The 16,085-nt window shown below is 62.7% G+C and overlaps 3 protein-coding genes across 3 annotated transcripts in view; 2 read left to right on the top strand and 1 right to left on the bottom strand.

Annotated features, from left to right (window-relative positions):
* The first annotated feature begins 22 nt into the window (after positions 1-22).
* On the top strand, positions 23-1,125 carry MRPL54 (mitochondrial ribosomal protein L54). Its single transcript, XM_042023301.1, has 3 exons — positions 23-129; positions 455-611; positions 887-1,125. Exons 1-3 carry the CDS (start codon positions 54-56, stop codon positions 1,017-1,019), a joined length of 366 nt encoding a protein of 121 aa, XP_041879235.1. The 5' UTR covers positions 23-53; the 3' UTR covers positions 1,020-1,125.
* An 848-nt stretch (positions 1,126-1,973) lies between these two features.
* Positions 1,974-9,175, top strand: LOC121662297 (mucosa-associated lymphoid tissue lymphoma translocation protein 1-like). Its single transcript, XM_042023302.1, is given in 18 exon segments — positions 1,974-2,191; positions 2,954-3,095; positions 3,292-3,458; positions 3,983-4,113; positions 4,226-4,383; positions 4,726-4,810; positions 4,812-4,904; positions 5,011-5,107; positions 5,255-5,302; positions 5,397-5,432; positions 5,811-6,014; positions 6,174-6,351; positions 6,642-6,716; positions 7,152-7,279; positions 7,348-7,494; positions 7,748-7,905; positions 7,998-8,132; positions 8,227-9,175. Coding segments are annotated over 17 exon segments (2,232 nt in total). The 5' UTR covers positions 1,974-2,191; positions 2,954-2,958; the 3' UTR covers positions 8,482-9,175.
* A 525-nt stretch (positions 9,176-9,700) lies between these two features.
* RAX2 (retina and anterior neural fold homeobox 2) overlaps positions 9,701-16,085 on the bottom strand; it is a 10,744-nt gene continuing 4,359 nt past the window's right edge. The window contains exons 3-4 of the mRNA XM_042023298.1: positions 13,761-14,011; positions 9,701-11,869 (exon numbers count right to left, since the gene is read on the bottom strand). Coding sequence (XP_041879232.1) covers positions 11,426-11,869; positions 13,761-14,003 — 687 coding nt within the window. The 5' untranslated portion in view covers positions 14,004-14,011 and the 3' untranslated portion in view covers positions 9,701-11,425. The remainder of the gene's footprint in view (positions 11,870-13,760; positions 14,012-16,085) is intronic.

Raw genomic sequence — 16,085 nt, 5'->3', positions numbered from 1 at the left:
CGCCGCGCAGGCGCGGCCGCGGCCCCGCCCCGGTCCCGCCGTGCCCCGCGCCCATGGCCGCCCGGGGGCTGCTGCGGGCGGCGGGAGATGCGTTCCGCGCCTCGGCCCGCGGCTACGCCAAGAAACCCGGTGAGACCCGCACGGGCACCGGCCCCGGCCGGCGCTCTCCGGCCCCGTGCCCCCTCGTCCCCCCGTGCCCCGGTCCCGCGCTCCTCGGCCCTGGAACCGGCCCTGCCCTGCCCGCGCTCCTGGCCCCGTGTCCCGGTCCCCGGCCTCGGCCCCGCGCCCTCCCGGTGGTGCCGCCGCCCCAGCTCCGTTCCTCGTAGCCCCCACTCCCACCCGGCCCCGGCCCCGGCCCCGCGGTGCCCTTGCCATCGAGTCCCCAGCCCTTCCCCTGTGTGCGTCCTTGCCCTCCCGCATGTCCCCTGCCTTGACCCTGCTGTTTTCACCACAGCCGCCAAGGCCAAAGGCAAGGGTGTGCCGAAGGAGATGTTGAAGGGGCCGGAGGTGTGCACGGACCCCACCATGCTCGCCACCCACGCTATGGGGGTCAACTACTTCAAGGAGGGTCCGGAGGTGGCCCTGAAGCCCGACTCCGAGTACCCCGACTGGTACGTGCTGCCCCATTCCCCTCTGTGTCCCAACAGAGGTACCATCCCAGGGGCACAGAGCTGTGTAACAGGGATGGGGAAGTGCCCTGGGAGGAGGCAGACTGCCCCTCTGAGACCCAGACACCTTCATCAGGGTCAAGAGAGAGGCGTGGGTGCACTGAGGACGTGGGGGTGAGGGATCTGCACATCCTGGTCACTCACGTCCATTGCTCTGTCCCGTGGTTGTCCCTTTGTCCTCCTTCTCGCAGCCTCACATCCTCTGCATTCACCCCCAGGCTCTTTAAGATCCACCTTGGGCCCCCCAAGAAGCTGGAGGAGCTGGACCCCGACTCGCTTGAGTATTGGAGACGCCTGCGGAAGTACAACACATGGCAGCGCAACAGGTTGAAGAAGGGCAAGAAGCTGTAGGTGCTGCTGAGTTTGGGGCTTCCCCATGTGCCAGCACTGGGACCTGCCCTGGCTTTTGGTCTCTTCTCTTTGCTGTAAATAAGAAATAAATCTCTGGTGAGGCTGATATCTGTTATAAAGGCTGTGACAAACCAGATCCTTTGCAAGCTTGGTGCAGGTCCCATCCATGCCAAAGGCTAAGGCAACACAGGCCACAAGGTCTCTCTGTTTGTTAAGACAGAAGCTCAGGTTTTGGGTCGTAGAGGGAGCCCACACTGCACATGGGTCCTGCTCCCTGCTCCATCACCGGCTATGCCACAGCAGCTGGGGCTGAGGGCTCCGTGGACACGTGGGGTGGGGGAATGACCCACCCGTGTCACTACATCCCTGGCAGGTGGATCTCGGGGCCTGAGCAGCCTGTGCTCCCGGGAGTGGAAGGATCTGGGCCAGGCTTTGGCAGTGCTGTGGGGAGCAAGCAAAGTGGGGGAGGGGACATGGTGGCCCTTTGCGGTGCCACCTCGACACCATGTTCCTCCTCCAGCAGCAGGAGCAGTGGTGCTGGCATGCCAGGGTTTGGCTGGGCTGGATGGTGAAGGCAAGGTCTTCCCCACAGCAATGGGGGTCTTACTGCCCCATCCCTGATTCTCCTTGGGCTGCTTCAGCCTGGCAAAGCCCGGCAGCTTCCGCTAGCCTTGATTCTGTCTGCATGTTGGGCACACCAGAGAGGTGCCTCTGTCACCTCAGTTCACCTCCACTCTGGACTCGCTGCCCTGCAGCTCCTTCTGGGCTTGAGTTGGGCTCTGGAGAAAAGAGGTGCATGTGGGTTCCTGTAGTGAGGAAAGGACGGTGGAGCCTCTGCCAGGCCCAGCGGTGTCCCCGGTGCTGTGTGCCCTGTGACAGGGCTGAGCCGTGCCCAGCTCCCCTGGGGCTGTGGGCGGGGGGTGGCAGCTCTGCGCCCATGTGCTGCACAACAGGAAGGAAGGCAGAGGGAAGCAGAAGTGCTGTGCTGCAGCACGGGGGCCTCGGGGAGATTTTGGACTCAACCTTCATTTCCTCTGTGTGGGGCTCAGCGCACATTCTCGCAGCCGATGGGGCTCGGCCGTATCCCGCGGTGAGCACCCATCCCTGCCGGGCCTGCAGCTCACCCTCCCCTCGCCACCCCCAGTGTGTCCAGACCCCAAATCCAGCAGCAGGTGAGCAGACGGAGCACCTGGATCCCTGTCCTTGGTCTTGGAGCCCCCTGCTTGGGTGAGTGTCACCCAGCTGCTCTGGGCAGCTCAGTCCTGGGGACAAGGGCCCTTCTGGGGTGGGTTGTTGGGAAGGGACCTGAGGGGAGGAGGAGGGAGCTGCCCCTATCCAGGTGGTTCATGTCACATGGAAACCTTTCCCAGGATTCAGGGCAAGCTGAGTTGGGTCCCAGTCCCAAGACCCCCATGTTCCCTCTGCCCTATAGGCCCCTCGTGGTGGCTCCAGAGCCACCACCCAGAGGCCTGGTGACAGCAAGGGGGCTGCTGCTGCCCCACTGGGGCCTCTGTCAGAAGGAGAGGGGTACTGGGGCCCCATTCTCTGTGTCACCTGACAGGACGAAGAAGGTGACGGGGGCCATCCCCTCTTTCTAGTTCCGTGGACCCCCATTCCATGAAGGTCCCTTTCCTGTGGCTGGGCTAAGGTACCGTGGCTCCTTGCCCAAGGCTGGGGGAATGAGCAGGGTCCCCTGTGCCACCCAGCTCCAAGTGGGACTGTGTGTCATTCCTGGCTGGCTGCTGGTGGCCGGATCCAGCAGCACTGCCCAGCCAGATCCCAGCACCTCCTCAGGCTCCTGCCGGGAGCTGTCCTGACACCAGTGATCCCACTGCTCTCCCCCCTAAGCCACCCTGTGCCCAGAGGGGTCCGGTGGGGCAAGGGTGCCTGTCACCCCGTGACCCACTGACAGCTTGTCCCCTCGGCGTCCCCAGGAGGGATGGGGGACTGGAACATGCCCATCGGCTCGCTGGGCGAGGAAGTGGTGGCCCGGCTGTGTGAGCTGCTGGATAACGCCGGCCGGGGCTGGCGCAAGCTGGCCGAGCTGGCCGGGGCCGAGAAACGCTTCAAGTGCAGGTAGGGCTGGGGGAGCGCTGCCGGGGGCTGTCCCCGGCCGGGTCACAAGCGCACGTGGGCCCAGCTCTGCCGCGGGCCGAGCGAGGGGCGCTCGGGGCGGTTCCTCCCCGGGCCGGGCACCGCCGAGGCCCCTGGCCGGGCTCCCACCCGCCCCGAGGGACGGGGCTGTGGCTCTGACGGCTGCGGGCGCTTGCAGCGCGGAGGAGCTGGAGATGTGCTCGCTGAAGGTGCTGGAGCCCCGCGGCAGCCCCACACAGTGCCTGCTGCAGCTCCTGGCCGAGCGCGACTGCACCCTCAGGTACCTGCTGGGCTGCCTGGAGCGCATGGGGCACGAACAGGCCTGCCGGGTCCTCAGCTCCGCCGGTACGGACGGGCAGCGGGAACCGGGGGGCTGGAGGGGAGCACCAGGGGGCAGGGGCTCAGCAGGAGGAAATGGGGATGGGGGTGAAGAACAGCAGTTCCTGATGGGGGTCTTGCTCTGGTAGTGAGGTCCTGGGCAGGCAGGGTGGAGTTGGATGGATGCAACAGGATGAGATAGGATGGGATGTGGTCTGATCGGATGGGACAGGACAGATTTGGACAGCATGGGATGGGATGGGATGGGATAGGATAGGATAGGATAGGATAGGATAGGATAGGATAGGATAGGATAGAGCAGAGTGGGAAGGGATAAACTGAAGCAAGATGAGATGGGTAGATGGGATAGCAATGAATATACCAATGGGACAAAGTAGGATGAGATGACTGGGACAGGACAGAGGTGTGGGATGGGATAAGATGGGCTGGGTTGGGAGAGGAGAATCTGTTGTAGGTGGGGATGGGGCAGGATGGGATGGGGTGATGCAGGACAGGGGACTCAGTCCAGGCTGGTCTCTCCTCTCCTGCAGTCCAGGACATGATCCGCATCACGGTGCAGCCCGAGTCACAGGTGGTGGCAGAGGGGACACAGGTGTCCCTGACCTGCTGCGCGACTGGCCCGCCGGGGCTCACGTACCAATGGTTCTGTGGGAGGCAGGAGGTGAGGTCCCACTGTGCCACACTGAGCAGGGCCCCCACACCCTGTCCATGGCGAGGGCAGCTGCACGAGTAAGAGGGAGCCCATGACTCCTTGACCTCCTCCCCTCTCATAGGTGCCTGGAGCCACATCCCCAGAGCTGCTGATCAACACAGCCACCCTGGCAGGCCAGCCCGAGTGGTACATCTGCCGGGTGAACTGCGGGGCCACCTTCACCTTCTCCAGGTGGGCTCACGTCCAGGTGGAGAAGAGCAGCAGCCCCAGCTCAGGTGGGTCTCGAGATCTGTGTCCCTGGGCTGGCTGCCATGGGGCACCACTTGCCCCACTGGGATTGGGACATCTCCTGCAGGGCACCTCTCACCCCATCAGGACAGTGGTGGGTCCTGAGTGGTATCATTTGCCATGTAATGCCCTGGCTCAGCTGCGAAGGTCTCTGGGCTTGCTGGTGTGATGGTGCCCACAGAGGAGCCACATGCCCTGTGTCCTCCTCACGCTTGCTGCCTCATGCCAGCCATGGGTGCCAGGACCTGTGGGGGAAGAACCTGGGGCCTGGCGCAGCTCTGCAGAGTGCTGCCATGGCTGGGTGCCTAATTTGCCACCCTGTCCCTTCCCCAGCCAGTGGCTACTGCCTGACCATGGCAGGGCTGCAGATCCTGCAGCAGCCGCGGCCGTGCCGGCTGGCCGAGGGGGACACACTGGCACTGGAGTGCAGAGCCATTGGCAACCCCCCACCCCAGTACCAGTGGTTCAGGAACCGACGCCCCGTGGAAGGGGCACAGGCACCCCAGCTCCAGGTATGAAACTTCGGCATGGCACAACATGGCATAGCATGGCACAGTGTGGCACAGTGCAGCATCATCTGGCACCCTGCCCCAGCCTCCTGCTCTGTCCTGCTGGCAGGTGAAGCTGGTGACAACGGCCGAGCGGGGCAGCTACTCCTGCCGTGTGTTCAACCTCTTCCACGAGGTGTGGAGCCAGGAGGTGGACGTGGAGATCGGTGAGGGCCCCAGACAAACCTCTGTGACCCCCCACCTGGTCTGTTCCCAGTAAAGCCCTCATGGCTGCTCCACAGTTCTGGGGGCACTGCAGCCCATGCCGGGAGGTGATGCCATGCATGGGGTCCCTGACATCCCCTCTGCCACAGGCCCGCGTCTCTTCACCTCTGGAGGCTCCTGGCCGGAGGGGGATGGAGGTAGGTGGGGGCAGAGCAGACAGGTCTGTGCTGCTCTGCCCTCTGTGCTCCCCTGGCACTGGAGGGCCATGGCACAGCATTTCTCTCTTCCCAGGCTCCCTAGAGCATGGCAGCCCTGGACAGCTGTACGGTAAGAGCCTGCCCAGGAGGGGCTGGTGGCCCTGGGGGGCTCTGACTGTCACCACTGTCACCACTGTCACCCCATAAGGCTTTACTTGGCCAGGACGCTTTGGGTGCAGCATACTGGGAGAGTGAAACAGCAGCCCAACCCCAACCTGAATTAGGAGAGCAGATCAGCACCCTAACCCTCAACCCCAATCCCCAGCCCTAACCCTTAACTGTAACCTGAGGGTTTGGGGAAGAGCAAGGCAGGGATGCCACAGGGTACCTTGGTACCCAGGGACAGTGATGCTGGCCAGAGTTGGGTGTCACCTCTGTGGGCTGTGGGTAACATGGAGAGCAGGAGTGTCCCATTCCATAACAACACCTCCCTCTCCCATCCCTGCAGCCACGGACAAAGTGGCGCTGCTGATCGGCAACATGCACTACCTGCACCACAAGCAGCTGCAGGCGCCCATAGTGGATGTTCACGCCCTCGGTGCCCTCCTCCACCAGCTCGACTTCAAGGTGGTGTCACTGCTGGACCTGCGCAAGGCCGAGATGCAGATGGCCGTCGATGAGTTCCTCCTCCTCCTTGACAAGGGCGTCTACGGTGCGACAACACCCGCCAGGGCGGCTCCAGCCCAGGGGGAACTGGGTGGTTTTATGCTGGTGGAGTCTTGGGGTGCAGCCAGGCAAGGAGCAGGTGCTGGCAGGTCAGGGGATGCCACCATGTCACCACCATGTCACCTGCCCTCTGTTCCCCCAGCAGGTTTGCTCTACTATGCTGGGCATGGCTATGAAAATTTTGGCAACAGCTTCATGGTGCCCATTGACGCACCCAGCGCCTACACGTCCGAGCACTGCCTGTGCGTGCAGCGGGTGCTGCGGGAGATGCAGCAGCGCCGCACCGGCCTCAACATCTTCCTGCTTGACATGTGCCGCAAGAGGTGACCCGGCCCTGCCACCCACCTCGGGACAAGCTGCCACTCGGGGAGGGCCCAGCACAGGGACCTGTGGGTGGTGGCTCCCGGGGGAGGGTAGCGGAGCACCCCCAGGGTCCCATCTAAACCCACTGTCAGTGTCTAAATGCCCCAAAACTTCACTGCCCCTGTGAGCTAGCAAATGCTGTAATGGGTGGGCAGAGGAGCACAGAGCAGCCCTCCAGGTCTGGTGTGCTTTGGGGTGGGTTTTGGGGGAGGACAGGTTCTCACTCTGTCCAGCTTCTCTTCTCTTGCAGGAACCTCAACGATGACGTCATCCCGCAGGTTGGGGTGCTGGAGGTCACGGCCAACATCGTCTTTGGCTATGCCACGTGGGTTCCCTCCCACCATCCCCTGGCACAGGCAGTGGGGCTGAGTCTCCCTGCCTGGCTCAGGGCAGGGGCTCAGACCCCCACGCCTGCATCCCTCCACCCTCGATGCTGGAGGGGTTGGGCAAGCAGCAGCCCCCAGTCCCTCACAAGGCAGGGAGGTGCCCATGGCACTGCTTGGGTTTGGGCAGCACCTGCTGGCATGAAGCCCCAAGACTCCTCCAGAACACAGGGGTTTGGGCTGGTGATGCTTTAAAGCATCCAGGATCTGGCCATGCTCTCACCTGTCCCCAGCATGGTGGCCAGATGGTGTGATGGGAACAGGAAGAGCTCTGGGCACTCAACTCTGGCTTCCTTAGGGCTGTCATCCTGTTGGGGGCCAATTCCCAGGGTGTGCCAGACCCCATGACAGATCCAAACACTGCCCTGTCCCCGCAGGTGCGCGGATGCCGAAGCCTATGAGCTGAGCCAGGGTGAGCTCTCCAACGGCATCTTCGTCACCTTCCTCAAGCGCTGGCTGATGGAGGATGAGAAGATCACGGTGCTGCTGGACAAGGTGGCCGAGGGTGAGTGAGGAGCAGTGGGGAACAGTGACCCCCCTGGTGGCCCCCGCCGACCCCCTGTGCCCCCACAGACATGGGCACTCTGGAGATCACGCGGGGACGGCAGGCACTGGAGCTTCGCAGCAACCTCTCAGAGAGACGGGCTCTGACAGACCCCATCCGCCCCCCGGGCCAGGATGAGTCCTCTGCCAGGAACCTGCAGTGGGCCAAGGCTCACGGTGAGTCATGGCCACCCTGTCCCAAGCTGGCATCTAGAGGGGGGACAGCCCAAGGAGCAGAGAGAGGCTGCGAACATCTGCTGGGTTCCTCCCACCTGGAGGAGAAACTGTCGGCACAGAGCCACCAGCCTGGAGACAGGAGCACGTTGGCACCCGTGCTCCGGGGTGACCCCGCGGCCACCTCACCTGTGGGTACAGCTCCAGCCCTGAGCCCCTGCAGGTCCCAGCCCTGTGCTCCCTGTCCCCTCCCCAGTCCTGCCAGAGAGCCGGCACCTTCGCTTCGACTGCGGTGTCAGCGTCCAGCTGGGCTTCGCCGCCGAGTTCTCCAACATCATGATCATCTACACGCGTGTGGTGGCTGCCCCCAAGGACATCACCAACTGTGAGGCCCGGCTCATGGATATTCCTGAGGTGGGAGCAGCTGCTGAAGTCCCCACTAGGGCAACGCTGAGGAACTGGGGGGGAAACTGTGGTGGTTTTCACATGGATGCCATCCATGGCAGGAGCTGGATGTGGACCTCAAGTGCACCAACAAGGAGAGCCCAGAGGAGGTGGGCAGCCCGCTGGCACCTGTCTGGAGCCTCGGCTGCCCCTCCTGCTGCCTCTACAGCCGGATCTGTGGCTTGCAGAAGCTGCAGGTAAGAGCCATGGTGGGCAGGGGCTGGTGTTGGGGGCACAGCGTGACCATGGCTGCACCAGGACAGGAGCCCATGGTGCTGGTGTCCCCCGCAGCAGGAGCTGGCCTTCACCATCTGCCTGCAGTATCGCTACCAGGGCATGGACGACTTTGTGGAGGAGCGGCAGCGGGTGAACGTGGGGCGGCCGCTCATCGCCAAGCTCAACCTGCAGCGGGCGGCCTCCCCCTCGCCGCCCCACAGCCCCCTCTTCTCCTCTCCCCCCAGGAGCTGGGGGGTGGTGGGGAGCTCGTGGGTCAACACCCCTGAGGAGAACCTGAGCCCCGAGGGCCCCAGCTCCCACACCCTGTAGAGGGACAGTGTGGCCCCCTCCCCCATCACTGCAGTGCCCTGGCACCATGTCTGTCTGTCCTGCCGGGGGCCAGGGGATGGAGGGGGTGGAGGTGATGTGCACAGAGGCTGAGCTCCATCCTGGCCTGTGCCAAGGACTGTTGGCTCCAGCCACACGTCCTCTGGCATGGCCGTGCCACCCCCACATCCCCCGGCAGTGCCAGTCCCACGTCCCTGGGCAGTGCCAGCCCCACATGCCAGGCCACCGCCGGGCAGTGCCAGGGGCAGAGTGCCCAGAGACCACGGCTGAGCGGGCTCGAGGTGTCGTGCCGGGGCAGGGCTAGGTTCGTTCAGGCCCGGGAGAAATAGAGAGAAATAAGCAGCTTAGGGGGCAAATCCCGCGGGAGGAGATTAGAGGGGGTGGGAGCGGGAGGGCTCCTGTTCGGCCACGAGGGGGTGGTTCCTGTTCGACCACGAGCGGTGCCCCCCCGCTCCCAGTAGCATCCACTCCTCACAGTACAACCCCAGCAACCGGCCCCATCTGGGCAGTGAACGATTTCAGGACAGGATTGGGATCAAAGGGGAAAAAAATGATTTTTTTGCTTGGATTTTTCCCACACAAACCCCCGCATGCTGGGGCAGTCTCCAGTGGGTATCCACCGGGGAAAGCACCAATAAAGCGGTCCGGCCAGGCGGCTCGGCGCTTCTGCGCCCTCCCTGCGTTTAAATGGCATTTTTGGGGTCAGAAATCTTGCCCGTTCCCGCAGGAGGTGCAGCGCACCCACGGGAGGGAAGGGAGGTACCAAGTGAGGGAACCCCGACATTCCCCGTGCCACCCCATGGAAAACAGCTCGTTTCCATAATTCACACAACCCCCAGCCCCAAGGACCCGGGGAGACGCATCCTCCTCGCGGGGCCCCTCCGCGCTCTCGGGCGGCGGTTGCGGGGCCGGGCTGGGGGAGCACCCTCGCCCCAATTAGGCTCCGATCAAACGAGCCGGGGGTGCGGCGCTGCCGCTCCCGCGCCAGCCGGCCTTTGTTGGCGCTCGGGAGGCCGAGGGGTGCCCCGGGCTGGCGCCAGCCTCGGCAATTATGTCATGTGAAAAGCGCAGCCCCCATTGAGCGCGTCCCGTCCCCCGGATCAAACCCCATTACTTCCGCAGCCGTTGCTTCATTATCTGCCGGCCGGAGCTCGCCTCGGCCGGGGCGCTTCACCCCATTAGCTGGGCCGGGGAGCCGGGGAGCATCGATTATGCGTTTAATGGGCTGTTAAAGGTTTAATTGTCGCTAACGAAACAGACGAGCAGCAGCAGCCGGGGGACGGGGCACAAGGAGAAGGGTCTCGCCGGGGTCAGTGCCTCGCCTGGCCCCCTGGCATCCCGGCCAGACCCGCCCGACCGCGGGGGTCTGGGGACGTCAGGGTCCGCCCCCGGGGGGTTCGGATCGGGGTGAGACCCCGGGCTGGGGGGGCTGCGGGCGCGGGTGCTGGCACTGAGCGGGATCTGGGCCGGGGGGACGCGGTGGGGATGGGGCTGCCCCAGCACAGCCCCGGCTGGGGGCTGTTGTCAGGTCCTAAGTGGAAAGATTTTCTGGGGAAACACCTTGTTTTGGTGGGGGGAAGGTTGTCCCTCGTCTGGCTCCTCCAGGGACTGGGGCACCCCAGGAACCTAGGACACCTCAGGGCATCCCAGGGACCCGGGGCACCCGCTCACCCAGGGATAAGCCCCCCTGTCTTGCTGTGCTTAAGCACCTCAGAGCCACTGTGGACTCAGCCGTGTGCTGGGGCCATCCTGGCTTTTGCCATCAGTGAGGGTGCCGGTGACACTGGCTGTGCCCCGAGCTCCGGCGGATGGGCAGATGGGGTCCCCCGGAGCTGCAAAACCACTCTGGGGACCCCTGAGGACACGGCACCATGTCACCACCACCCAGCTCCCACCTGGCAGGAAACACTGGCAAGGCGTAAGCCGCGCGTTGGTGTGCCCCAACAACCCTGTTGCGGTGACCCCAGGGCTCACAGCCGGCCCCCTCCTCTCACCAGCCCTGGCCAGGGGCCTCGGGGGTCCCACTGCTACCCATCCTCCCACCAGCACAATTCCAGCAGCTCTCTGCCACTGGCACCTCTGGGAGTGTTAGGGCAGGGGGCAGCGGGCACAGCCCCTAAGGGACAGTCGAGCAGGTGACCTGCGACAAGCTGTTGAAGCCACGGTGCAGCAGCACAAGCCAGTCCCAGCTGGGGCTGGATCAGGTCACCTGTGCCTGGACCTGGCCCAGCCCTGCACGCAGCGGCCCGAGGGAGCAGGGCAGGAGGGTGCTCCCATGCCCCCACAGAAATCTCCTCTCTGGCAGAGGCTTGGCAGCCCCACAGTGCTAAGGAGGGCACGGCATGGCACGGCACGACCGAGGCCCCGGCAGTGCCCGACTCCAGCATGAGGCAGCTGTCCAGCTTATCTCTTTACTCACAATACACCCGTGCTCTCGGCGCCGGTGCATCTCCCGGCATGACCGGCGGCGTGCCCCGACGCAGCTAAAACATCCCCCCAAGTACTCCCTACAAAACTAGAGCTTTCTGTTCAGTTTTGTTTAAATCTGCAGCATTAAAAAAAAAAAAAATTAATAGTAATGGCAAGGGGAGGGGCTGTGGAGAAAGGAGGTGTCCAACTGGGGTGTGATGGGTGGCACAGTGGGATGCCTGAGCCTCAGCCAAGTCCTCAGCTGATCTTGGTGCCTCAGAGAGGCAAAGGGGCTCTCCTGCGGTGCTTCCCCCCAGCTGTGGGGTCCTGCCAGCACTCCGACTCACTCCCCTGACACCACCAGTGCTGGGTCAGTGTGGGGAAGACGCAGCCTGGCATCCCTGCCCAGTGCCAGCTTTGGTCCTGCTGAGCACCCACTGTCCTCCCCCACGGCCACGGGGCCGAGCCAGCACCGGGGGCAGGAGCGGCAGACGGGGGGCTCGGAGTGGAGCGTTCATCAAATGGGCTGCCAGGTCTTGTCAATGGTCTGAATGTGCTCCTTGGCTTTCATGCGGAGCGAGGCGATGCTGGAGCTCCTCTGGTCCACCTCCTCCAGTGGGTACTTGTCCACAAAGGGGGTGCCGCACTGGTAGGGCGCGGGGGCCATGGGCTGCATGCCCTGCGCCATCGGTGGGGGGGTGTTGAGGAAGGAGTGCCCAGCGTAGGGGGGCTGCAGGGCCTGCGGGGCTCCCATGAAGCCGGGGATGCTGTGGACTGTGGTGGCGCTGGAGATGGGGGACGTCAGCCATGGGTCGAGCGGGAGGGAGTTGCTCATGGGCCCCACGTTGGGGGTCATGGGGGGCCGGTTGAAGGAGAGCACGGGGGTGTCGTGGAGCTTCATGGAACTGGCCTCCATCTTCTCCTGCCGCCTCCACTTGGCTCGTCGGTTCTGGAACCAGACCTGCAAGGTGAGAGCCAAGGTGAGCTCACTGTGCCCAGCTGGACCCTTGCAGTGTGCCCCACATGCAGTGTCCCATGCAGGGTGTCCCATGCAGGGTGTCCCATGCAGGGTGCCCCATGTCTCTGCCCCAGGCAGAGTGCCCCGTTCTGCAGTATCCCATGTGGGGTGCCCCACAGGGAGTGCTTGAGGTGGGGGTGTCCCATCCCACAAGGGCTGCCCTACAGGGCTCCAGCAATCCCAGCACCTCTGCCAGACCTCTCCCACAAGCCCCAGAGACCAAGGACATCTCCAAGGTATGGAAAGTGAGAGGTGTAAGCACACAGCCCCTTTCTGCTCCATGGGAACATGCACCCTGGCCCTGCAGATTCCCAGCAGTCCATGGGACAGTGCTATCTGACCTTCCCAGCCCCTTGGTCACAGCTTTTATAAGTTAAACAGCCACAGTTGCGCCAAGACCCAGCAGGAATGACAGGGACCAGTGGCCCAAATGCAGCGGTGACGTCAGGCCCCGTGGGAATTGCTCATTAAAGTGCTGATCCTCCTGTCCCCAGAGCAGCACAGGGCACAGGGTCTGCTGCAGGAGGCAAAGGGGAGGAAAGATGAATGGCTGGGTGGGAAAGGGGAGGGTTCTGTGGGCTGGTCACGGCTGTTGGTGGACACTGGGCTGCACTGGTGCAAACTGCATGTCCAGAGAAGGGAACAGAGCTGGGGAAAGGGCTGGAGCACAAGTTGGATGAGGAGCAGCTGAGGAAGCTGGAGGGACTCAGCCTGGAGCAAAGGAGGCTCAGGGGGGACCTTCTGGCTCTCCACAACTCCCTGACAGGAGGGGGCAGCCAGGTGGGGGTCAGGCTCTGCTCCCAGGGAACAAGGGACAGGAGGAGAGGGAACGGCCTCAAGCTGTGCCAGGGGATGGTTGGGTTGGATATTGGTGGAAACTTCTTCCCTAGGGCAGTGGTAGAGTCCTCATTCCTGGAGGGACTTACACGACATGTGGACGTGGCACTTAGGGACATGGATTAGTGGTGGCCTTGGCAGTGCTGGGGAACAGTTGGACTGGAGGGTCTCAGAGCGCTTTTCCAACCTGAACGAGTCTGTGATTCTGTGAAACTGGCTGTTGCTCAGAGAGCTCAGCAGAGGCGTCTGTATGGTCTGGATCCCCACAAAAAAGGCTGCATTGTCTTGACTGGGGCTGAGGCCTGGGGAATTCAGTTCATTTGTATGGGAGTTACTCCTTTGGTTCACAGGGTTTGTCACTTCAGCTTCCTGACCCCTTCTCCCTTCATGATTTCACCCCTGATTTCAGTCCAGGCATGGTGGGGAGCAGACTGGTGGGACCCCAGGCTCTTCCCAGGCTCTGCTGTCCCTCCATGAGCCTTTTGCTGCAGCCTAAGGTGCAAAACATCCCCAGCCCCGCTGCCCTCCTGATCCGCTCCAACAAGATTAAAACCCTCAAATACATGAGGATCTTGTGCTTTCCCAGCCCAAAAGACCTGGAAGGGGCCACTATCAGCCAAGGTGGGTTTTTTGGCCACTTTCCCGTGTGATCAGCAGGAGGGATGGGAGCAGCCACCACCAGAAGGGGCAAACGTTTCTGAAAATCATCTCTGTGCCCTAATGGAGCCTCTGGCCTATGGGCCCAACTGGGACCTTGTGGGTCAAACTGGGACCCCATGGGGGAACAAGGTTTAGCCATTAAACCCTTTCTCTGTCTTTGTTGGGAGCAGCTGGCTCTGCAGAGATGCCGCTCCCACCTCGAGCAATGGGGAAACTGAGGCACAGAAGGAGGCATTGGCAGTAGAGCTGAGAGCTGAGCAGAGCTCTCCAGCACCTTTGGGACCCTCTGACACTGCCCAGGGACAGATCCAGGGTGCTGGGGTGCTGCCCTCCCTACCTGCACGCGGACCTCCGGCAGGTTGACCTTCATGGCCAGCTCCTCGCGGCTGTACACGTCGGGGTAGTGGGACTTCTCGAAGGCGCGCTCCAGCTCGTGCAGCTGGTACGTGGTGAAGGTGGTGCGGTTCCGCCGGTGCTTCTTCTTGGGCTGCTCCTCCTCGGCAGCGGCTGGTGGGGTGCCCTCACTGTCCCCTGGCTTCCGCAGCTCACCCAGGTCCCCCTCGCACTTATTCAGGAACATGGTGGCACCTGCAGGGGCACCGCAGAGTCAGAGGGGTGTGGGGTCTTTGGAGCCCACGTGTCCCCAGTCCAGAGACGGACAGACAAGTAAATGGAGGGATGGGAAGATAGGGTGGCTCTAGGAACAGGTTATGCAAAGTCATAATCCTCTCTGCCACAGCAGAGGATCCCAGGGCTGGGGTGTCCTGGGGGCTGATCCACAGCCCTGGGGACTGACCCAGCATCCAAAGGGCGCCTCACGCTTGGCTCTGCTGTCAGATGCCACCAGGCCAATGAACCCACTCGTGCTAAAAGTCAGATTTCCTCTAAAGTGGAGAATTTTATGCAAGTGCCATCACAGAGAGCCGACCTGATCTCTCTCTGCCCTGGCCTGGGGGGGACCAAGCCTGGGTTAATTTCCTCCTTCCTGCCCAGCTCCTCTTGTCCAGCCTCTTCCATGGTGAAGGCTGGCCCTGGAACGCTGGAGGACCCAGTGTCAGTCTCCAGGCTGGGCGGGAGTGACCTGGCACTGTCCCCCGGCCAATAACCATTTTGGTGACGCTTATAAGCATTTTCAACCCTTGCAACGTTTCATCTTTAAGCTTTTTATCCGGCATCTGAAATCTTCCTGCAGTATTTGCAGAGGATTAAGGGTCTCTTTCCACCATGAGGATGTCGGCAGACATGGAAATGGGGCAGAAAACCGTAATCCTGGGGCAAGGGGAAGGCAGCGCATTGCCCAGACCCGCCAGCAAAGACTCACCTAATGCCTTAATGGGAGTGGGGAGAGAAAAGGAGCGTGGGTTCATGCTGGGAGGGGGTAAATGGGGGTCCTAGAGGGCAGCAGGCAGGGGGTGGGTGTCAGGTGTTGCCCAGGCTGTGCACACAGGGGTGTCTGTGTGGGGGTGCCCATGTGTGCCGTGGGGGTGTGTGCAGTGTGCCCGCGGCAGCCGCGTCTGTGCCTGTACCCGGGTGGGTGCCCAGGGGTGCTCAGGGGTGCTCCCAGTGAGGCACAGGTGTGTGGGGGGGTGTGCAGTGGGCTGAGCATGCGGTGGAAGGTGTGCAGCATGGGCACAGTGTGGGTGTGTACGTGCGGGGATGGGGGTGTGGGGGTTGTTTGTGCCACACGGGAGCAGTGCTAGGGCACAGTGCCTGTGTGCCGTGCACGCAGCACACGCGGCACAGTGCGTGTGCACAGCGCTCGTGCAGGGTGTGCACAGCACTGTGGGTGTGCAAGGAGCACAGTGTGTGCGGGGCACAGCACGGACCCCTGCACGGGAGCTGTGGGCACACGGTGCAGTGTGTGCAGCTGTGTGTGGAGTGTGTGCAGTGCCCACGGCACATGCAGCAGCGGCGCATGCAGAGCCGCTGGCACACACTGTGCAGTGCAGCACATGCAGTGCGTGCATGCGTGTGGCAATGTGCAGTGCCTGTGCAGCGTGTGCTGTGTCCATGTGCAGTGCACCCAACACGAGCAGCGTGTGCCTGGTGCTGCTGTGGTGTGCTCAGAGCGTGTGCCACAGGTGTGTGGTGTGGGCAGTGTGCCCAGTGCAGTCGGTGCATGCCTGGGGACTGTGTCTGCAGTGTGTGCAGCATGTGCAGCGTGTGTGCAGCATGTGCAGTGTGTGTGCAGTGTGTGCAGTGTGTGTGCAGTGTGTGCAGTGTATGTGCTGTGTGTGCAGTGTGTGTGCAGTGTGTGTGCAGTGTGAGTGCAGTGAGTGCAGTGTGTGTGCAGTGTGAGTGCAGTGTGAGTGCAGTGAGTGTGAATGCAGTGAGTGCAGTGTGTGTGCAATGTGTGCAGTGAGTGCAGTGAGTGCATTGTGTGTGCTGTGTGTGCAGTGTGTGCAGTGTGAGTGCAGTGAGTGCATTGTGTGTGCTGTGTGTGCAGTGTGTGTGCAGTGTGAGTGCAGTGAGTGCAGTGTGAGTGCAGTGTGTGTGCAGTGAGTGCAGTGTGTGTGCAATGTGTGCAGTGAGTGCATTGTGTGTGCAGTGAGTGCATTGTGTGTGCAGTGAGTGTAGTGTGTGCAGTATGAGTGCAGTGTGTATGCAGTGACTGGAGTGTGAGTGCAGTGAGTGCAGTGAGTGTGCAGTGTGAGTGCAGTGA

This window comes from Corvus kubaryi, unplaced genomic scaffold (genome assembly GCF_017639235.1).
Source record: "Corvus kubaryi isolate FWS band 111438036 unplaced genomic scaffold, C.kubaryi_AGA036_p1.0 37241, whole genome shotgun sequence".
NCBI classification, from domain to species: Eukaryota; Metazoa; Chordata; class Aves; order Passeriformes; family Corvidae; genus Corvus; species Corvus kubaryi.
This window is presented reverse-complemented; position numbering and strand designations above follow the sequence as displayed.